This window comes from Triturus cristatus, chromosome 12, assembly GCF_964204655.1.
Source record: "Triturus cristatus chromosome 12, aTriCri1.1, whole genome shotgun sequence".
NCBI classification, from domain to species: Eukaryota; Metazoa; Chordata; class Amphibia; order Caudata; family Salamandridae; genus Triturus; species Triturus cristatus.
In genome coordinates, this window is record NC_140595.1 from 27455132 (window position 1) to 27479043 (window position 23912).

A 23912-nucleotide genomic window follows, 5' to 3' on the forward strand; every position below is an offset into this window, starting at 1 on the left:
CGAGAGGTAAGTTGGGTAGTTGTAGGTTAGGTGGGTACTCCGGGATTGGGCACAGGGGGTCGCAGGGCACCGGGTGCAGGGGTGCCTTTTGACGTCGGGAATCTTACCCTCTGGTTGATCGCGGCTGGGGTAGCACTTGGTTCTGAGGCTGCAGGCTTCTTCCGGGATGTCGAGGGGGGTCCTTGGGTGCCGGACTCTGGGTCACAGTCGCCGTGGGGTCGTCCTCTGGGTCTTTGTCCACTCCGACACTGGCCAGGCTTGGCTGGTGCAGAGTGTGTTGGGTCTGCGGTCCCGGGCTGGTGCCAGGGATAGCAAATAGGTTTCTTGAGTAGAGCCTCTACTCGTGGGAGTCCCAGGGGCTTAGAGCTAAAAGGTAGCCAGGTCCTCCGGGGTTGGTGAGGTTGCTGGCCACGAGGGATGCCGCGCTGGTGCAGGTTCGAGAGTCGACAGGCCGGTAGGGCTGGGGCCAAAGCAGTTGGTGTCTTCTTCTCTTTTTAGCAGCTGCAGGGCAGGTCTTTGTTCTTCTTGCTCTTCTTGTAGTTTTCTATCTGGAATCTAAGGAAGGAAGGTTCAGGGTGCCCCTAAATACTAGATTTAGGGGCGTTACAGGTAGGTGAAGGCCAGGGACCAATGGGTCCTTGTCCTGGGGTGGGTACACCCCCTATCCTGCCTCTCTCCTGTGGGAGGGGGGCAGTTGCCTAATCCTGATAGGGTAGGGCCTCCCATCTTCAAGATGGCGAGAGCCCGGAGATGTGCTTCACCTCGCCTCCCCCACCTGAGGGGTGGGGTGGGCAGGCTGGCACATCCCCTGTCCTTGTATGGGGTTTCCGGCCAAGCTTCCCGCCAGAGTGGGGGGTTGCAGTGGCCTGGGGAAACTCCAAATGGCGGCATGCCTTTGAAGCTTCCCTTTGCTCATCCTGGGGGAGGAGATTTCTCACCTCACCCAGGATGTGCATTGTTGCAGGCCCGGGAGAGCAGGGGCTCTCCCACCCAGGGGTCCAGCAACGTGTCTGCTGTGTGGCAGCCTGGGCAGCCTCAGAGCAGACGTGGATTGTAAGTTAGCTGTAAGGGGGCATCTCTAAGATGCCCTCTGGGGTGCTTAGTACATTAAATCCTACACTGGCATCAGTGTGGGTTCAATGTGCTGAGAAGTTTGATACCAAACTTCCCAGGCTTCAGTGTTGCCAATATGGTGCTGTGGAGCTCGTGTTTGACAAGCTCTCAGCACCATATACTCTTAAATGACAGCACTGCACTTACAGTGCCCAGGAATGGACCCGGGTACTGTAGGGGCACAGGGCTCCTGCTCCTGTGCCCACACCATAGGCGTAATGCACCCAGCTAGAGGGGTGGCTGACATATGCCTTGGCAGTGTAGGTGATGGGCATGGTACACAGTGATGTGTGCCATGTCGACTCTTTGTTTTGTCCTGCACCCAGACACTCAGCCTGCAAGGGCAGTGTGTGTGTAAGGGTACAGGGCCTCTGAGGGTGGCACAATGAGTGCTGCAGCCCTTAGAGGCCTTCCCTGGTCACAAGGCCCTGGGTACCTAGGGTACCATTTACTAGGGGCTGACATGTGGCTAGGGTTTGCCAATTTGGAGTTTTGTGTGGTTTAAGGAAGGAACATAGGCCCTGGGCACCTGATTGGCAGGAACCCAGGGTACACTCAATCGAAGTACATTCAGCAATTTAGCAAAAAGTGGGGGCATACCATGCAAGAAAGATGGCACTTTCTCACACTGTGCCCCTACAGTACCCAGGTCCATTCCTGGGCACTGTAAGTACAGTGCTGCCTTTTACAAGTACATGGTGCTGAGAGCTCGTCAAACCCGAGCTCCACAGCACCATAATGGCAACACTGAAGACTGGGAAGTTTGGTATCAAACTTTTCAGCACATTAAACCCACACTGATGCCAGTGTGGGATTTAATGTACTAAGCACCCCAGAGGGCATCTTAGAGATGCCCCCTTACAGCTAACCTACAATCCACGTCTGCTCTGAGGCTGCCCAGGCTGCCACACAGCAGACACGTTGCTGGACCCCTGGGTGGGAGAGCCCCTGCTCTCCCGGGCCTGCAACAATGCACATCCTGGGTGAGGTGAGAAATCTCCTCCCCCAGGATGAGCAAAGGGAAGCTTCAAAGGCATGCCGCCAGTTGGAGTTTCCCCAGGCCACTGCAACCCCCCACTCTGGCAGGAAGCTTGGCCGGAAACCCCATACAAGGACAGGGGATGTGCCAGCCTGCCCACCCCACCCCTCATGTGGGGGAGGCGAGGTGAAGCACATCTCCGGGCTCTCGCCATCTTGAAGATGGGAGGCCCTACCCTATCAGGATTAGGCTACTGCCCCCCTCCCACAGGAGAGAGGCAGGATAGGGGGTGTAACCACCCCAGGACAAGGACCCATTGGTCCCTGGCCTTCACCTACCTGTAACGCCCCTAAATCTAGTATTTAGGGGCCCCCTGAACCTTCCTTCCCCAGATCCCAGATTCGAAACTACAAGGAGAGCAAGGAGAACAAAGACCTGCCCTGCAGCTGCTAAAAAGAGGAAGACACCAACTGCTTTGGCCCCAGCCCTACCGGCCTGTCGACCCTCGAACCTGCTCCTGCTCCAGCGCGGCATCTCTTGTGGCCAGCAACCTCAAAAACCCCGGAGGACCTGGCTACCTTTGAACTCTAAAGCCCCTGGGACTCCCATGAGTAGAGGCTCTACTCAGAAACCTATCTCTAACCCCTGGCAGCAGCCCGGAACCGCGAACCCAGCACACTCTGCACCAGCCAAGCCTGGCCAGTGCCGGAGTGAACAAAGACCCTGAGGACGACCCCACGGCGACTGTGACCCCGAGTCCGGCACCCAAGGACCCCCCTCGACATTCCGGAAGAAGCCTGCAGCCTCAGAACAGAGTGCCTCCCCAACCGCGATCAACAAGAGGGTAAGATTCCCGACATCAAAAGGCACCCCTGCACCCGGCGCCCTGCGGCCCCCTGTGCCCAATCCCGGGGTACCCACCTAACCTACAACTACCCAACTTACCTCTCGAAGTGGTGGTGGCATCTGAAGCATCCTCGTCCCCGAGCTTGCAGCCTTTTTCCAAACCGGAACATTCCCATTGACTTCCATTGAGCGCCCGAAGGCTCAAAAGCACCTTGCACCCAGCCGCCCGAGTGGCCCTGGCAGTGCACTCTCTACACTAACCTACTTCCCCACTTGCCCTGAGTAAGTGACCAGGAGCCCAGCTCCCACAGCCGCGTGGCTTGCCAGACAGCAGCCACCAACCAAGGCCCCCCTATCCCTCATAGGATAACATTGGGCCTAACTCTCTCTGCACCCGGCCGTCCTGAAACCGCTGAGGGTGAACCAACTGTACCTACCTGACACTGGGGGACCCCTGAGTCTATGCCCGGAATTTCAACTCTGCCAGTCGGGTACTTACCCTTAAACCGCTAACTTCATTTTCCTCATAGGGTAACATTGACTGGCTTTTTCTTGAAAAATCTTCTAAGTGTGAACTTTTCAAAACTGCAAATATTCACTAAAAATCAGCCAAGTGACAAAAACGAATTTACTCACCTGCTCTTAGGTGAGCTCCCAGTGCTGGATCTTGGTGCCCAGCCCTGACTCTGAAAAGTGTCCACAACTGTACTTACCTCTAACTCATTTTTCTTCCATAGGAAACCATTGTCTGCTTTTCTGTGAAATTTCTTCTAAGTGTCTATTTTTGCAAAATTGAAATATTCTTTTAAAATCGTACCATTTCTGCAAATGAAATTACTTACCTGTTTCTGATAAGGTACCCAGTCCTGGATTACTAAAGTAACGATAAAGTACTCTACCTGCAATTTGAATTTCTTGCCATAGAGATCCATTGAATGTTTTCTTTGAAATATTTTCTAAGTGCTAACTTTTGAAATAGCTAAATATTATTTAAAAATCATTACAGTTATTAAGTCGACTTTCATCACTTGATTCTGAGTACTGACCCAGAGCTGGATCTAGGAGCCAGACCTGGAATTTCAAAAGTAATCTGAAAAGTAATTTATTACAAGATAACCTGAATTTACCATTGAGCTCAATGCATTGTTATGTTTAGGGAATAGGATTGTTTATTGCAACCAACTGTGACTGTTTACAAATATCCATTGCTTATTGCAAAAGTATTTATATTCAATCTCTCATTCTGAGAAAAGTATATTTTTATTCCCTTTGTGGTTCTAAAAATAAAACAAGCATATATTTTATATATATAAACCATTGGCCTAGAGTTCAGTTATTGAGTGTGTGAAACCATTTGCTGACTGAGTGTGTACAATAAATGCTTTACACTGTCCTCAGGTACTGCCTTACTGCTCGACCAAGCTACCACTTTTGAGAGTAAGGTCATACCTAACTTTGACCTCTATCAGCCTCTGGGGGACTGTGGACTCTGTACACCCTGTACCCATTAGGGAACAGTATAAAAAAAGATAGTAAAACTCAATATGCTGTGTGTCAATTCTCCAATGTTTAGACCTTGAACCTATAAATGATGATGTATCCGTGCAACCTGTAGAAGAAACTGAGCTCGAAGCAGCAGAGAGCACGGCTTCCGAGGATGCTCCTCAAAGTTCATCTCCTGCACAGCCTTCTCCATGTGAAAAAAGTGCTCGACCAGTGATTGTTGCTCCTGTTCCATCCAAGGACTTGTGTGCTGAAGAGGAAACAAAAGGCAAGTAGATACATTTTCCATTCTGAGTTAGTAGAATGTTAGTCTATGCCTTACCCGTACAATATGCAGTTAGGCATAAGAGAGAGTAGTGCTAAGCATTTATGTCCCACAGAATAAAGAAATCCGACCACAATTTATTTAAAAAAAATAACACCTACTTTTATATGGATTTAAATGCCAAGATCATCGGTATCGAGTAAGTACTTTTCAAGTTGTGAATTTTTACAGTTTTAAAAAAAGAACACAGTGCAATTTCTGAAATGGTAATGTTATCCTCTGGGGAAAGACATACACTGCATACAGGTACTTCACAGCGACTTCGGGACCAATCTCCAAGACGTAAGGTACATATGGGGCAAGGTCCAAGGCAGCACTAACAGGTCAATTTAGAGGGCACTGGGTCGGCCGGGTGCAGAGGTGCTTTTCAGCGCAGATTGCCCAATGTTATCCTTGGGGGGGGGAAACATGTACTTCATTTAGGCACTTCACAGCGACTTACAAGACTAGTCCCCTGGACTTAAGTATGGTCCAAGTCATCCCAGAAGACTCTGGGGCATCTGGATGTAGAGGTGTGTTAAGGCATAGGGTGTCCCATTCACTTTAATTAGGGAACAGTCTGATAGCAAAGAGGCTGCATGGGATTAGGAGACCAGCCAGGCTGAACCAACAAGGGGGCTCAGGTCTCCCAATGCTCAGGGATGTGGGTTAACGTTTGGTCCTCATTCCTCAGGCCAAGGCGGCAGGAATCTGTTTTCCTGGTGCCTGGGGCTCACCTAAATACTAGATTTAGGGGCTTTGGGGTGTAGGGTAGTAGCCAATGGCTACCTACTACTGGGGTCACTATACCCCCGATATGAACCCTTCTGTGGGAAGTGAGCATAACCCTGGCCCAGAGTTCCTAATTCTGTTATCACCAAGATGGCAGACTTATACATTACGTATCCACATCAGGTAGCCCATCTTAGGGGTGGAGCTAGCATGAGGGTGGACAGGTCTCTTTGACTGCTGATTTTCCCGACTGTCTCAGCACCAAATGGGCCCTGGTCAGGGAAGTTGACATCCCTTCACCTTTGAGAAAAGCCAGATTTGCATACCAAGGGCAGTGGGCTCTTTGAAGCTCCCTACCTTGGAATGCTAATTTACCAGCCTTCCCGGAGGAGGTGTGAAACAACTCCCTCCAGAGTAGGCATTGTTCCTGACCTCCCGAGAGCGTAGACTTTCACCCCTGGTGGTCAGAAACTTGTTTGTGGTGGCAGGCTGGAGTGGACCAGTCAGCCAGTACACTAGAGGGCTGTTAGGTTTCAGGGGGCTCTGGGTGCATGTATTAATAAATCCATCACTGGAATCACTGTTGGTTTATTAATACAAGATATTTGATACCAAACACCATAGGTTTCCGCGAAACCATTATGTAGCTGGGGAACTCGTTTTGACCAGTGCCCAGTACATACCTTAAGATGGCTTCCCTGCTCACTTGTAATGTCTAGTAGTAGAACTAGACATTACTGGGGCCTATCTGCTCATGCAGATATGTCCTCACATAAAACATAATGCACCCTGCCTTAGGGCTCAAAGGCCCAAAATAGGGGTGATTTACATATTTAGCTTCAGGGACTTTGACATGGCACGCAAGAGTGTGTCATGTTGGTTTTTTTTTTTACTCCTAGTTTGCACTATTTCACTCCGCCTCCAATGCCAGTCTGCGTGGAAATTTATTGTGGGTGCCTTAAGGTGGTATAAGATATGCTGCAGCCTTTTGGGACCCTCTTTAGCCCTCATGCGCTAGGTATCTGTGGTACCATTTACTAGGGATTTACAGGGGTGCTAAATACCATAGCCAGTTGTGCCACAATTAGACATCACCTTGTTTTGGGAAAGGCGTACTGGCTAGCAGGCCTCAGTGCACTGTCAGAGTCAACAATTGGCATCTATTAGCTAAAAAGAGGGCAAAAAGGGAGGAGACCACTGCAACAAATACCTCGTTTCCTACATATATGTATTTTTTTTTTCCATGTTCTAAACATATTCACACAATATAGCTTGAACTACACTAAACCTGAATAAAAATACAGATACTGTTGAGTTGCAATACTTCAAGATCATGTTTACATGTGTGACACCACTGACACACAGGATGTTTACTATTCAGATGGCTGGGGTTAATAGTGTTGTTCTTACAGATAGTAAAACTCACCATCCTGTGTTTCAATTCTTCAATTTTTAGGCCTTGAACCTATGACTGATGTGATATCGTTGCAACCTCTGGAAGAAAATGAGCTTGAAGCAGCAGAGAGCACAGCTTCCGAGGAGGCAGCTCGAAGTGCATCTTCTGCACTGCCTTCTCCATGCCGAACAAATGATCGACCATTAGTGGTTACTCCTGTTCCAGCCAAAAGCTTGTGTGCTGAAGAGGAGTCACCAGGCAAGTAGACACGTTTTCTTTTCTAAGATAGTAGAATGTTAGTCTACGCCTTATTTTTACTTATGCAGGCGCACGCACACACACACACACACACACACACGTATTTTTAGGTCTCGCCTGGCGTTAGCAGTGCGCATGCGTTGCTCTCGCCATGGGAGGGCCTTTTGAAATCGATACAGATTCCGAAGTAACTTGAAGCCACACCCTTGTTTTCATTTGGCGCGTGATTGAAAACCGGGCTTTTGGGTTACTGCCTTGTCCACTTTTAGGATGGCCCATGTGGACAGGCCGACGCCATCTTTGTTCCCGTGACATGACCAGAGGGGAGCGCTGTGTGTCATTGTCGCAGTCGGCCCGGGAGCCTGAAAGCGCCGTGTGCCCGTAATCACCGCTGCCGGCCAAGGAGCCGCGAGAGCACTGTGACGCCGGCCACAGTCTGCCAACTTTAGAGCAGAGCCGTGTTGGGATTGGCGCAAGAGCAGAGTGTCACCCGGCAACGAGGGGCTCGTCCAAGAGGAGCTGTGCTAAGTTCCTGTGAACGCAAGGCGTCGCCTAACAACCTGGAGCTTCCAGCGCCGATCAGCTGTTGCTGCCAGGAAGAGCTGCCTTCCGTGTTTTCATGACCGTCCACTCAGCAGGCCCAAATGTGGTAAATGTCTCTGTAATATATGCAAACGTGGCAACTCTTGGTGCTTCATTCTCCTTCATAGCGCAACTTCACAAAGCCTCTAATCGCGCCCATTGGCATGTGGTACCAGGGCCGGACTGCAAACCAAAGTCAGCCCTGGCAGAAACGTTCAAACCAGCCCCACCAGGCAGGGAGACTGGGGGGGGTCTTTCATGGCGGGGGTCTTGGCAGCCATGGTGGCCTGAAGTGCAGCAGGACAGTGCCAGAGTGGTAGAAAGGCCAAAGCGCTGTAAACATGACTGATGAATTTGGATGGCTCAGAGAATTGGTGCCAATCAGACATTGTCTAGGACATCAGGTTGCAGTTGTGTCCCCGGTGGACTGGACATGGGGAGGCTGGTACCCCTCAAGGAGGGCAGAGTATTCAGGGTGAGGAAGGGTCCGGCAGCAGCCTAACGGGCGACTCTCTCCAGCTTGTCTACCATGTGCCCCTTCCGCAGGCCCGCTCCTGCCAGTTGCGCTTTGACCACACAGGCTGTGGGTATCCAGGTGCCCACCCTTACCAGGCCATCTTGACAGATCTCTAGAAAGAAACTTTTTAGTCCCACTAAGACCTGGTGCGCTCTGACCCATGCAGGGCTCATGGACTGTTTGGCGAGTTTGGGCCCCAGCGATAATCCCTGTTGGTGGCCAAGGCCAGAAGTCACATGACCACGAGAAGTGACCACCCAGAGCATGGTCTATACCCAATATGGACGGAAGAAACACCACCATCCTGGAAGTGACGGAGACAGACCACACTCCCCCGCCCTGAAATCCCTCTAAACATGCAGAAACATGGACATTGCAGGCTTTCCAATTAAGTAGTGAGATGGAAATAGAATGATGCAGAGCTGTAGTTTTCAAGTACATGTGTTACTGAGCAGTGCTCACTGAAGCCCACATGCTGTTTTCGCTGTCAGAAAGCGCTCACTGTGTACTCTGGATCCAATCAGAGCAAGAGACTCCTGCATCTCGCTCTACAACCGCTGCCGACCACACACAGTAAGTGCTTAATTTGGTGCTCGGCACCGGCAAATAATTATTAGCTTGGGTGGTCTGAAAAAGTTCGAATATTCACACTTGCAGGAGTGTGATGGTTAGTAGTTGTGTTACTGTCATTGGCAACGCTGGCAGGGGGCAATGTGTGGTGCAAGCTGCAATGGTCTCCTGAAGAGAGCCCTGGCACGTATATTTGTACGCATTAAGAAATGCACACACTGATATGTGAGATGGATAGCCGAAGCGGGCTAGGGGGAACGGGTCAAGAAAGAAAACCGAGGCACTGGATGTGACTCTACCTCGTCACTCTGCTGGGCACTGATGTCTGTACATTGGAACCAATATCTAAAGGCAAAATAAATCCTTAATAATCAAATCATATGCTGAGTGTTTGCTTGATTTTTAACGTAGTGAAAAAGTGCTCTACCTTGCACCTAACAGACCCCTGAATAGTGGCTTGCCACTAGTTGTCTGAGCTCTTGTCTGCAACCCCTTGGCTGTGTGAATTTTCCTATGCGTGTTACCCAGGATGGGATGGCTGCAAGCACCACAGGCACACACACACATCAGGGAGGCCAGTCCGTCTGGCTCCTGAGCTGGATCGGGCATCCACGTGCGCTACACACACATGGGCTGGAGTGCATATGTTTAACGCCCACAGAAATAAATGTAAACTATAATTATATGCGCGATCCTTCGTCCACTTTATCCACTCTTCCCAACATCCAGGGGGTGCAAACCCCCCTTGTCTCTTCTGGTTCCCACATCACAGTGTACCACTGAGTGCGAGGACTCTTGGGCTGTTCTTACAGGAGTCACAGATGGAGGCTGCAGGTGGTAGGATGTAAGGTACGGTCTTGTCGGAGTCGGACAGGGTAACATGGCTTTTGCTGATCCCCTTCCCTCTCCGATACTCGCTTTCCTCCCACCGTGTTCTGAAGACAGTTTATAAGATCCCGAATGGCCCTGAAGAAGCCCCATTTTCGACCGATGTGCAGACTGCATCCTTACCGAACGTTATTCCATGGTCTGCCTGCCGCGAATTTGATGTTTCATTTGCATCAAATTTACCTGTTCACACCGGTAACCCTCCCTCTTCCCTGCACCCTGCTGATAATATACAAAAACATCAAAAAAGCAGTAAAAAAACGAAAGAGAACAGTATAGTCTTTTCAGACTGCAAACTATATATATAGAGAAATTTAGAACTGCCTGATATATACAGACAAATGATTTAATTATAGTTGTTTTTTAAACTGTCTCTACCACGGTGTAATCATGAGGCAGGATGTGAAGAAGCAAGCTGGGCCATATATGAATACATTCTCATACATATTTATGTATGCATTGCAGCTGGTTAGGCCTCACATAGTAAAGGAAAGAACATAGACTAAATCTGTACAGTAAGACCAAAACTAAATTCAGAAACATAATATAGGTATTTTAAAATATGTCCTAGCAGAATGTGGTTTTCACTGTCAGGATAAGTTTGTGTGAGAACAATAATAATGCTTGCTGTTCTTCGTCTGCTGCTGTTCCAGAGATTGGTGACCTACATTTAGTTTTGTAGGAGTGGTCCTGGTATAAGAACTGTGTGCAGATTTGGCAACTCACACGGCACCACCGTGTGTCACACAATACTGGCTCCTTCACACGGTCACCCAGTGAAGAGCCGATGTCACACGCTGTTGACCCAATGAGATGGAGACCCCTGTAGACAGCAGGTTTCTGGATCACTGTGTGAAGGTTTTATACGCCGACATTCCTCAGGGATTTACAGTCTACCCAGGACACCGGTCAACCTTGGTAGCCTCTGTCATTTGTGGTTTTTGGGAAGAGGGAGTCTTCTTAGGCAGCGCTGGGCTTTAAGTCCCACCGATTGATTCGTTTAGCACTGACAAACAATCCCAAACAAGAAAATAGCAATAAATGCATAGATACTGAGGAATAAACAAATTAAGCATCAAGCAGCAGTATGCAAAGCTGTCATAGGTCCTGGTCTACACTATAGTTCCCTCCAAAGTCCAAACCACGAAGCTTTGCTTATTCGCATGCAACGGCAGTGCACATAGATATCAGATTTGATTTAAAGTGGTTATTTTTCGTTCGAGCCTGGGCAGCGCATTCGCTGCTCTGCAAGGCATACTGTTTTGAGAAAGGGACTTAAAGCTCCGCCCACTCTCCACCCGCATTTTTTATTGGCTTGTGTCATTGTCCACTGTAAACTGTGGCTGTTCATTGGTCAAAAGGCTTAGTAGTAGGGTTACCAGAATTTTAAAGCCAAAAACCGGGACATGTCACAAAAATAGAAGGACTACGATTTTACTTTAAGCGCGTGCACAGAATGACAGCGCTCCTCAGCAGAGAATTACAGAACAGGCAGTAAGAACATACATAAAATGAAATTTTTAAACCCAGTAGTTTACCTGTTAATTAAATTGCTTTCTTGAAACAACTACTAACTATCCCTGCTTTGTAAAACATAAAAAAAAACCTCCCGCCGTTTTCAGTCGACCCTCTCTAAAAACTGTGACATGAGCTAAATGTTCGAGGCATATGAGCTGCAGATCACACACTAAGGATAAGATCGCCATCTGGTGTTGGGCTCGGATGATTGCAGGTTGTTGTTGTCTTCGGAAGAAGTCTTAGGTCACGAGATAGGTGACTCCTCCTCTGGACAACAGTGCGCATGGGCATTCACTCCATCCTCAGATTGTTTTTTTCCGCCATTGGGTTCAGATGAACTTTTTTCCGCTCCAGCAGAAAACTTCTAGCAATCACAACAACTCTCAAAAATGTAAAACTCGACGTCGAGATCCCATCGGACCGGATCCGGACGCGGCTGATGAAAAGGACACCCTTTAAAAAATGCCCCCAATGTGGAGCAAAGTTTCCTTATAGTGATCACCACGAGGTCTGTAATTTGTGCCTCTCACCAGACCACAACGAATACAGCTGTCCAGCCTGCGCCGTATTCCGTTCTGTCTTCTGGTTCCGGAAACTATCCGGGACTGAAGAGCTCGACGCCATATCATGGCCAAACCGGTTCCGGAACCAGAAGACATCTTTGCACAGGATGTCCCTGACGACGACTCCGAAGACCTCCAGATCGTGTCCGAGGCCGACGATTCTGATCCGGGGCAGCCTGTGAGTACCAGCTCCCGTACCCCAACCCCACCAAAAATGACATCGGTCAAGACTCTGCCAGCTGGGCCCAGTCGCGATCCAAAATCATCTTCAGAAGCCCCGCCCCGGGCCCGGCTCCGAAGACAAGTAAGCCTGCAGGTGGCTCGGGCTCGAGCAAACCTCATATTATTGTTCCTATAATACCTTCGGCACCGAAGCAGGCTCCAAGACCGAAATCTCCATCGGCTCCGAAACGTCACTCGGCACCGACGTCTCCACTGGCACCGAAACGTTCTTCGGCGCCGAGGTCTCCACCGGCACCAAAAGGCTCGTCGGCACCGAAAGGTCCGTCGGCACCGAAAAATCCACCGGAACCGAAAATTTCTTCGGCACCAAAAACATCCTCGGTGCCGAAAAAAGTCCACAAAGAACCTGCCGATCTCACAAAATCAAGATCGGAACCAAAAAAGTCAGCGCCAAAGCCGCCTTCGGACACTGAGGAACTTTTTCGGCCAGATCCACAGCAAAAACGGATTTACATAAATCCTAAAACCGGACATGTCACAGCAGTGCCGTACAAGAAAAGGAAGCTTGACACAACACCTCCTCCAGCTCCACCAAAGAAGAAGGACTGTGCCACTTTACCCATACGTCCTTCCTCTCCTACATTACCTCCTATCCCATCCCCCCCACTCCCACCGCCTTCACCTCTACCATCTCCTTCTCACACACCACCTCCACAGGATGATGATGATTTAGGGGGAGGGGGAGACCCAGATTTCTTTAATGATCCTACTGATCCCTTTACACTCCCGGACACAGCACCAGTAGATGACTGGGCTTACCCTATGCCTGATATGCCTGATCCCACTCCATACCCCTCAAAACCCTCCCCTCTTGATGACCATTTAGGGTTTGGACAGCTTATAAACAGAGTGGCACTGTTTCATGGCGTCACCATGCACACCGACACACCGGAGGAAGATTTTCTCCTCGACACCTTTGAGCAGTCGCAAAAGACAGTTCACATTCTAGCCATGATTAAGGGAGTGATAAAGCACGCCACTGAGGTTTTTAAAGACCCTGTTAGGGCCAGGGTTCTCAACCCCCCGGATCGAAAAAAAATACAGACCGGCGCTACAAGATCCTGCGTACATCAAAGTGCAACTCCCCTTAGACTCACTAGTCGTGCTAAATGCCAGAAAACGGGCGAACTCCCAAACAACCGGAGACACGCCGCCCCCAGACAAAGAGTCTAAACTCTTGGAGGCTTCCAGCAAAAGGGTTGCCGCACAAGCTGCTAACCACTGGCGTATTGCCAATACACAAGCCCTATTGGCTCGCTATGATAGGGCTCATTATGATCAACTAGAGGACCTTTTGCAACACCTGCCTGATCAATACAAATCACAGGCCAATGACCTCATCCAAGAGGGTAAACTAATATCAAATGCCTCCATCAAATGTGCATTAGACGCAGCGGACACCGCCTCTAGGGCAGTCAACACAAGCGTATTGCTTAGACGCCACGCATGGCTACGCATTTCCGGCTTTAAGCCGGAAGTACAAACCACCATTCTTGCTCAACCCTTTAATCAGGAGCAACTATTCGGACCCGCAGTAGACACTGCCTTAGAAAAAATGAAGAAAGATAATGAGACTGCCAAATCAATGGGAGCATTGCAGTCTACTCAACCCAGAGGCTCCTTTCGTCGCTCCTTTTATAGAGGAGCTTCCAAAAATGTGGGAGCAGACACCTCTTCCACCTACAAAACATCAGGTCAAACATCCCCTAACAGAGGATATTTTAGAGGAGGTTACAGGGGAAACAATACGAAAGGCCGAGGACGGGGCAACAACAACACCCGCACCTCTCCAGCCACTAAACAGTGACTTGCCACCACTCCCCCCAGACCATTCCACTCCGGTCGGGGGAAGACTTCAACAGTTCCTACCTGTCTGGAATTCCATCACAACAGACAGGTGGGTAAGACAAATTATCCAGTCTGGCTACTGCCTCGAACTCATAAACACCCCCCCAAACATACCACCCAAGCACCGTCCCATGACGTCTCACCACCTCACGCTCCTCAAACAAGAAATTCAGTCTTTGCTTCAAAAACACGCAATAGAACCTGTTCCACTACAACATCAGGGCACAGGAGTATATTCTCTATACTTCCTCATTCCCAAAAAGGACAAGACCTTAAGACCCATACTAGACCTCAGACTACTAAACCAGTACATACAATCGGATCATTTCCACATGATCACTCTACAACAGGTCCTTCCATTACTTCAACAAGGCGACTTCCTTGCCACATTAGACCTCAAGGACGCATATTTTCACATCCCTATGCATTCCGCTCACAGGAAGTATCTACGATTCGTGGTCAGCACTATCAGTTTACAGTTCTCCCATTCGGAGTAACAACCGCACCCAGGGTATTCACCAAATGCTTAGCAGTTGTGGCAGCATATCTCAGGAGACAACAAATCCATGTCTTCCCCTATCTGGACGATTGGTTCATCAAAGCCAATACCCTAGACAGATGCGTTCTCCACACTCACCGCACTATTCAAACCCTACACAACTTGGGATTTACCATCAACTATCCAAAATCTCAACTACAGCCCTCCCACGTACATCAATACCTGGGAGCCACCATAGATCCATCCAAGGCCATAGCTTATCCCAGCACAGCCAGGATAGCCAACATACAAAATCTCATCAAAAAATTTCAAACACAACACTCTTCCAGCAAGAGTGTTCATGCAGCTCTTAGGCATGATGGCGTCATGCATCTCCATAGTACCCCCACGCACGCCTTCAAATGCGTCCCTTACAGGAATGTCTAGCACAACAGTGGAACCAGGCCCACGGACAACTTACCGATCTGGTGTTGGTGGACAGCCGCTCACTTCGTTCACTGAAGTGGTGGAACACCATCAACCTGTCCAAAGGGCGGCCGTTCTTAGAGCCTCTTCCACAAATTGTGCTGACCACCAACGCATCTCTCACAGGGTGGGGAGCCCACCTCCTTCAACACACCACTCAGGACAGGTGGACCACTCAACAAAGACAGCTCCACATCAATCACCTAGAACTTCTGGCGGTGTTCCTAGCACTGAAATCCTTCCAAGTGCATCTAAAAAACAGAACTGTCCTCATCCGCACGGACAATATGACCACAATGTATTACATACAGAAGCGGGGGGGGGACACAATTTCTACAACTGTCCCAACTTGCACAACAAATCTGGAGATGGGCAATTCCCCAAAACATCTACCTGCTAGCAGAACACCTCCCAGGGGTTCAGAACCAGGTGGCCGACCTCCTTAGTCGCCACACAGCAAATACACGAATGGGAATTACACCCCAAAGTCCTACTCCCATTCTTCCAAAAGTGGGGACAACCAGACATAGACCTGTTCGCCACACAAGAAAACGCAAAATGCCCAACCTTCGCCGCCAGGTTCCCACACCCACGGTCAAAGGGCAATGCAATATGGATGAACTGGTCAGGCAGATTTGCGTACGCCTTTCCGCCTCTCCCACTCCTTCCATTTGTGGTACGCAAACTGAAACAACAGTCACTAACACTCATCCTAGTAGCTCCCACTTGGGCATGTCAACCCTGGTTCACCACACTTCTGGAACTATCTCTAGTTCCACATCAAAAACTGCGTCTCTCCCCGGATCTATTAACCCAGAACCATGGAGAAATCAGACACCCAGATCCTCAAACACTGAACTTGGCAATCTGGCTCCTGAAGTCTTAGAGTTCGGGTACCTCAACCTTCCTCCAGACTGCATGAATATCATAAAAGAAGCCAGAAGACCTACTACTAGGGCATGCTATGCTGCAAAATGGAAAAGATTTGCCATTTACTGCCCTACAATAACATACAACCACTGGATGCTTCCATCCAAAACATCATTTGCCATTTACTACACTTGCAAAGATGCAATTTAGCGTATTCCTCTATACGTCTACACCTAGCGGCATTAGCTGCCTACTTGCAAAATAGACAACACCTGTCCCTCTTTAAGGTACCCGCCATTAAAGCATTTATGGAGGGTCTTAAAAGAATTATTCCTCCAAGGTTACCACCTTCCCCAGTGTGGAACCTTAATATTGTTCTAACAAGGCTCATGGGTTCCCCATTTGAACCAATGCACAAATGCGAACTGCAGTTCCTAACATGGAAAGTGGCTTTCCTTGTCGCAATTACATCCCTGCGAAGAGTAAGTGAAATACAAGCCTTAACTCTTGAAGAACCCTTCCTACGACTACATCGTAACAAAGTGTTTCTTAGGACAAATCCTAAATTTCTCCCTAAAGTCATCTCCCCTTTCCATCTAAACCAGTCAGTCGAACTGCCAGTCTTCTTCCCTAATCCAGACTCAGTAGCTGAGAGGGCACTTCATACCTTAGACGTTAAAAGAGCCTTGCTTTATTACATCGACAGAACCAAACCTTTTCGAAAAACCAAGCAACTGTTCGTTACTTTCGCTCCACCACATAAAGGCAACCTTATTTCCAAATCGGGTATCGCCAGGTGGATAGTTAAATGTATCCAAATATGTTACCAGAAAGCTAAACGTACTCTTACAGTTCCCCCTAGGGCGCACTCCACGCGTAATATAGGGGCTTCTATGGCATTCTTAGGGAACATCCCCTTAGAAGACATTTGCAAAGCAGCCACATGGTCTACTACACACACCTTCACTAAGCATTACTGTGTTGATGTGCAATCCAACCAACAAGCTTCAGTAGGCCAAGCTGTCCTAAAAACTCTATTCCAAACTGCTGCAACGGATACAGGTGACCACCGCTAGGGGAGACACTGCTATATAGTCTATCCTTAGTGTGTGATCTGCAGCTCATATGCCTCGAACGGAATATGCTACTTACCAGTATGCATCTGTTCTTGGCATGTAGAGCTGCAGAGCCACACACGCCCACCCGCCTCCCCGGGACCTGTATCTGTTCCAGCATTGTCTTAATTAGACACTACACATGGACATCCTTTCTCTTTACTTCTTATACACTCCATCATTTCCCATCATGGCGAAAAACAATCTGAGGATGGAGTGGATGCCCATGCGCACTGTTGTCCAGAGGAGGAGTCACCTATCTCGTGACCAAAGACTTCTTCCGAAGACAACAACAACCTACAATCATCCGAGCCCAGCACCAGATGGCGATCTTATCCTTAGTGTGTGGCTCTGCAGCTCTACATGCCAAGAACAGATGCATACTGATAAGTAGCATATTCCTTCTAAAATCTGCCGGGACAGCTGGTGAAAAACCGGACTGTCCTGACAAATCCAGGACCCCTGGTCACACTGGTTAGTAGTCCCTCCTTAGTACTGTCTTGTCTCATTTTGTAACCTCCCATGGCGACACCCCCTGTTATGCGTGTTGTTGCTCAGTAGGCTTTAATTTCAGCCTCCGAGCAATATTTTCTCAAATAGCGTTGTCCTGTTGTAGGTAGGACACGCTCCCTCCAAACGCTTTTTATTTATTTTTATAGCACGCATTTGAAATGCAATAGGTCTCACATTTGTGAGAGTTTAAGCTATTGTCATTGTAAATGACAATGCCTTTTATTTATCTGTTTTAAAAACAACACATCTAAAAGGCATTGTCATTTACAATGCCAGTAGCTCAAACTCTCATTAAAGCGAGACCTATTGCATTGCAAATGCTTGTTTTATCCATGTTCTAAATAAATTCACACGATAAACCCTTAAACTACACTGTAAATGAATACAAATTACTAGAAATACAGATACTGTAAAGTTGAAAGCTTTCACAATCTTGTGTGACACCACTGGCTCACAGCATGTTTACTATTCTGATGGCTGGGGTCAATATTTTTGTTCTTACACATATTAAAACTCACCATCTTGTGTTTCAATTCTCCAATGTTCTAGTCCTTGAACCTATGACTGACGTGGTATCCTTGCAACCTGTAGAAGAAACTGAGCTTGAATCAGCAGAGAGCACGGCTTCCAAGGAGGCAGCTCAAAGTTCATCTCCTGCACAGCCTTCTCCACTAAGAAAAAGTGGTCGACCAGTGGTTGTTGCCCCTGTTCCAGCAAAGAGCTTGTGTGCTGAAGAGGACACAACAGGCAAGTAGACACATTTTCTATTCCAAGGTAGTAGAACGTTAGTCTATGCATTACAAACAAACGCACACATACGTATTTTTTTATCCATGTTGTAAATTTCTAAACAAATTCACATGATATAGCCTTAAACTACACTGTAAATGAATACAAATTAATGAAAATACAGATAATATAGAGTTGATAGTCTGCAAGGTCATGTTTACAGGTCTGAAACCACTGGCATGCAGCATGTTTACTATTCTGATGGCTGGTGTCACTATTTTTATTCTTACACATAATAAAACTCACCATCTTGTATTTCGATCCTCCAACGTTCTAGGGCTTGAACCTATGACTGATGTGGTATCCGTGCAACCTGTAGAAGAAACTGAGCTCGAAGCAGCAGAGAGCACGGCTTCCGAGGAGGCAGCTCCAAGTTCATCTCCTGCACAGCCTTCTCCACGTCAAAAAAGTGGTCGACCAGTGAATGTTGCCCCTGTTCCATCCGAGGGCTTGTGTGCTGAAGAGGAGACAGCAGGCAAGTAGACACATTTTGCATTCCAAGTTAGTAGAGTGTTAAAGTCTATGCTATATATATATAGATATAGATATATATATATATATATATGTTCGAGGCATATGAGCTGCAGATCACACACTGAGGATAAGATCGCCATCTGGTGTTGGGCTCGGATGATTGCAGGTTGTTGTTGTCTTCGGAGAAGCCTTTGGTCACGAGGTTGGTGACTCCTCCCCTGGACAACAGTGCGCATGGGCATCCACTCCATCGGTAGATTGTTTTTTTCCGCCATTGGGTTCGGATGAACTTTTTTCCGCTCCAGCAGAAAACTTCCAGCAATCGATTTAACTCTTTGATTTGTATTCCATCGACGTCGACATCAACTCGGACCGGTTCCGGAAGCGGCTGATGGACAGGACACCCTTCAAAAAATGCCCCCAGTGTGGAGCGAAGTTCCCCCACAGTGACCACCACGAGGTTTGCAACCTCTGCCTGTCGCCGGAACACAACGAGTCCACCTGTCCAGCTTGTTCCGCTTTCCGTTCGAAGAAGACCCTCCGGGACCGAAGAGCTCGACGCCATATTATGGCCAAACCAGCTCCAGAACCGGAGGACATCTTTGCTCAAGATGTTCCCGAAGACGACACCGAAGATCTCGAGATCGTGTCCGAAGCCGACGATTCCGATGACCTCATCACTCCAGGGCAGCGTGTGAGTACCACCCCCCCTGCCCCTGCCCCATCCAAAAAAGCAGTGGTCAAGACTCCGCCAGTTGGGCCCAGTCGCGACCGGAAATCCTCTTCAGAAGCCCCGCCCTCGGGCCCGGCTCCGAAGACATCTAAGCCTGCGGGTGGCTCGGGCTCGAGCAAACCTCACCTAATTGTGCCTTTAACACCCTCGGCACCCAAACACTCATTGTTGGCACCGAAACAGGCTCCAAGACCGAAATCTCCTTCGGCACAGAAACGTTCCTCGGCACCGAAGTCTCCACCGGCACCGAAACGTTCTTCAACATCGATGCCTAAAAGTCCATCGGCACCGAAAACTCATTCGGCACCGAAACCTCAATCGGCACCGAAACCTCAGTCGGCACCGAAAAATCAGTCGGCACCGAAAAATCAGTCGGCACCGAAAAATCAGTCGGCACCGAAAAATCCATCGGACCCGAAAAAATCATCGGAGCCGAAAACTGCGTCCCCGCCGAAACAAGCTCATAAAGACCCGAAGCGGACGTCACAGACACCACCTTCGGAGCCAGATGATCTTTTTCGACCAGATCCTACTCAAAAGCGGATCTACATCAATCCTAAAACGGGACATGTGACTGCCATCCCATATAAAAAGCGGAAGCTGGACACTACACCTCCCCCAGCTCCCATACGGAAAAAGGACTGTGCTACTTCACCACTTCGTCCTTCCTCTCCTGTTTTACCTCCTAACCCGTCCCCCCCTCCTCCTCCTGCTTCTCCTTTACCTTTACCTTTACCTTTACCATCTCCCTATCATTCACCTCCTCCACAGGATGATAATGATGACTTAGGGGGAGGGGCGGACCCTGATTTATTTGATGATCCTGCTGATCCAAACGACCCTTTTACGTTCCCAGACCCAGCACCCATGGATGACTGGTCTTATCCTATACCTGACATGCCTGACCCCACTACCTACCCTTCCAAGCCCTCCCCTCCTGATGACCACCTAGGGTACGGCCAACTTATAAATAGGGCAGCAACATTCCACGGCGTTACAATGCACACAGACGCCATTGAAGAGTACTTCCTCCTTGATACCTTTGAGCAGTCACAAAAGACTGTCCACATACTGCCCATGATCAAAGGGGTTATAAAGCATGCTACTGAAGTCTTTAAGGACCCTGTTCGAGCTAGGGTGCTCAACCCACGCATCGAAAAAAAGTACCGACCAGCCCCGCAAGACCCTGCATACATTAAGGCCCAGCTCCCTTTAGACTCCCTAGTCGTATCAAATGCCAGGAAGCGCGCTAACTCTCAGACAACTGGAGAAACGCCTCCCCCAGACAAGGAGTCTAAGCTTTTAGAAGCCTCGGGCAAACGGGTCGCCGCGCAGGCGGCTAACCATTGGCGTATTGCGAATACCCAGGCCCTGTTAGCCAGGTATGATAGAGCGCATTATGACCAACTTGAGGACCTTATGCAGCATCTGCCTGAACCTTTTAAGTCCCAGGCCTCTGACCTCATCCAAGAAGGCAAATTAATATCTAATGCCTCCATTAAATGCGCCTTAGATGCAGCAGACACTGCTTCTAGAGCGGTCAATACTGGCGTCTTACTCAGACGACATGCCTGGCTCCGTATTTCCGGTTTTAAACCGGAGGTTCAAACCGCAATTCTTGCTCAACCTTTCAACCAAGAGCAGCTATTTGGCCCTGCAGTGGATACTGCATTAGAAAAAATGAAAAAGGATAATGAAACTGCCAAGTCTATGGGAGCACTGCAGTCTCAACAGAACCGGGGTTCCTTTCGTCGCTCCTTTTATAGAGGAGGCTCCAAAAACACATCAACTGAGACCACGTCCACCTTTAAAAATTCTGGACAAACATCCCCCAACAGAGGTTACTTCCGGGGAGGTTATAGGGGAAACAATAACAAAGGTCGAGGACGGGGCAATAACAACAACACCCGCACCTCACCAGCCACCAAACAGTGACTTGCCACCACTCCCCCCAGACCATTCCACTCCGGTCGGGGGACGACTCCAACAATTCCTGCCTGTCTGGACTTCCATCACCACAGACAGGTGGGTAAGACAAATTATCCAGTCTGGCTACTGCCTCGAACTCATACAATCCCCCCCAAACATACCGCCCAAACAACGTCCAATGTCCTCGCATCATCTCTCTCTCCTCAAACAAGAAGTTCAATCCCTGTTACAAAAACATGCGATAGAACCAGTTCCCCTTCAACATCAGGGAAAAGGGGTATATTCTCTATACTTCCTCATTCCCAAAAAGGACAAAACACTAAGGCCCATACTGGATCTCAGACTACTAAACCAGTATATACATTCGGATCATTTTCACATGACCACTCTCCAACAAGTCCTCCCACTTTTACAACAGGGAGACTTCCTCGCCACATTGGACCTCAAGGACGCATACTTTCACATCCCTATGCATCCCGCTCACAGAAAATATCTACGATTTGTGGTAGATGGGCAACACTATCAATTTACAGTTCTCCCATTCGGAGTAACAACAGCACCCAGAGTGTTCACCAAGTGCCTAGCAGTCGTGGCAGCGCATCTCAGAAGACAACAGATCCATGTCTTCCCCTATCTGGACGATTGGCTCATAAAAGCCACTACATACCAAAAATGCGTTCTCCACACTCATCGCACGATTCAAACTCTCCACGATTTGGGATTCACTATCAACTACCCCAAATCCCACCTACAACCTTCCCACTTACATCAGTATCTAGGAGCAACCATAGATACATCCAAAGCCATTGCCTATCCCAGCACAGCCAGGATAGCCAGTATACAAAATCTCATCTCTCAATTTCAAACTCATCCATCTCTTCCAGCAAGAGTGTTCATGCAGCTCCTAGGCATGATGGCGTCGTGCATCTCCATAGTCCCACACGCACGACTTCAAATGCGTCCCTTACAAGAATGCTTAGCACAACAGTGGAACCAAGCTCACGGACAACTTACCGATCTGGTGTTGGTGGACAGTCGCTCACTTCGATCACTGAAATGGTGGAACACCATCAACCTGTCCAAAGGGAGACCGTTCTTAGAGCCTCTTCCACAAGTTGTGCTAACTACAGACGCATCTCTCACGGGGTGGGGAGCCCACCTCCTCCACCATACCACTCAGGGCAGATGGACCAGCCAACAAAAACTGCTCCACATCAACCACCTGGAACTCTTAGCAGTGTTCCTAGCACTAAAATCCTTTCAAATTCACCTAAAGAACAAAACTGTCCTCATACGCACAGACAACATGACGACAATGTATTATATACAGAAACAGGGAGGGACACACTCTCTCCAACTGTCCCAACTGGCACAGCAAATCTGGAGATGGGCAATTCCCCAAAACATCTACCTGTTAGCAGAACATCTCCCAGGGATCCACAATCAAGTGGCCGACCTCCTAAGTCGCCACACACAACAGATCCACGAATGGGAACTACACCCCAAAGTTCTACTCCCCTTCTTCCAAAAGTGGGGACAACCAGACATAGACCTGTTCGCCACCGCCGAAAACACAAAATGCCCAACCTTCGCCGCCAGGTTTCCACACCCACAGTCGAAGGGCAATGCCCTATGGATGAACTGGTCAGGCAGATTTGCGTACGCCTTTCCGCCTCTCCCACTAGTTCCATTTGTGGTACGCAAACTGAAACAACAGTCACTAACACTAATACTAGTGGCTCCCACTTGGGCACGTCAACCGTGGTTCACCACACTTCTGGAACTATCTTTAGTTCCACATCAAAAGCTACGCCTCTCCCCGGATCTATTAACCCAGAACCATGGAGAAATCAGACACCCAGATCCTCAAACACTGAACCTAGCGATCTGGCTCCTGAGGTCCTAGAGTTCGGTTACCTCAATCTCCCTCCAGACTGTATGAATATCATAAAAGAAGCCAGACGACCTACTACTAGAGCGTGTTATGCCGCTAAATGGAAACGATTTGCCATCTACTGCGCTAATAATGACATACACCCGTTGGATGCTTCCATCCAAAACATCATTTGCTATTTACTACACTTGCAAAGATGCAACCTAGCGTATTCCTCTATACGATTACACCTAGCAGCCTTGGCAGCCTACTTGCAAAATAGGCAACACCTGTCCCTTTTTAAGGTACCAGCCATCAAAGCGTTTATGGAAGGTCTCAAAAGGATTCTTCCCCCAAGATTCCCACCTGCCCCAGTGTGGAATCTCAATGTGGTTCTAACAAGACTCATGGGCCCCCCATTTGAACCTATGCACAAATGTGAATTGCAATTCCTAACATGGAAGGTAGCCTTCCTTATCGCAATCACTTCCCTGCGCAGAGTAAGTGAAATACAAGCCCTTACACTTGAAGAACCTTTCTTACAACTACACCGTAACAAAGTGGTTCTTAGGACAAACCCTAAATTTCTTCCAAAAGTGATTTCCCCTTTCCACCTTAACCAATCAGTAGAACTACCGGTCTTTTTCCCAAATCCAGACTCGGTAGCTGAAAGGGCCCTACATACCTTAGATGTTAAAAGAGCTTTGCTTTATTACATCGACAGAACAAAACCTTTTCGAAAGACAAAACAACTCTTTGTTGCTTTCGCGCCACCACACAAAGGCAACCCGA

General features: G+C 48.6%; 1 protein-coding gene across 30 annotated transcripts in view; it reads left to right on the forward strand.

Moving 5' to 3' along the window:
- Positions 1–23912, forward strand: part of LOC146772278 (uncharacterized) — a 219400-nt gene that overhangs the window by 120332 nt on the left and 75156 nt on the right. For 12 of the 30 annotated variants that reach the window (XM_085636720.1, XM_085636724.1, XM_085636721.1 and 9 more), the window contains 4 exons: positions 4512–4709; positions 6934–7131; positions 17872–18069; positions 18389–18586. In XM_085636720.1, coding sequence (XP_085492846.1) covers positions 4512–4709; positions 6934–7131; positions 17872–18069; positions 18389–18586 — 792 coding nt within the window. The remainder of the gene's footprint in view (positions 1–4511; positions 4710–6933; positions 7132–17871; positions 18070–18388; positions 18587–23912) is intronic. The other 18 variants (XM_085636722.1, XM_085636729.1, XM_085636725.1 and 15 more) reach the window with 4 other exon arrangements.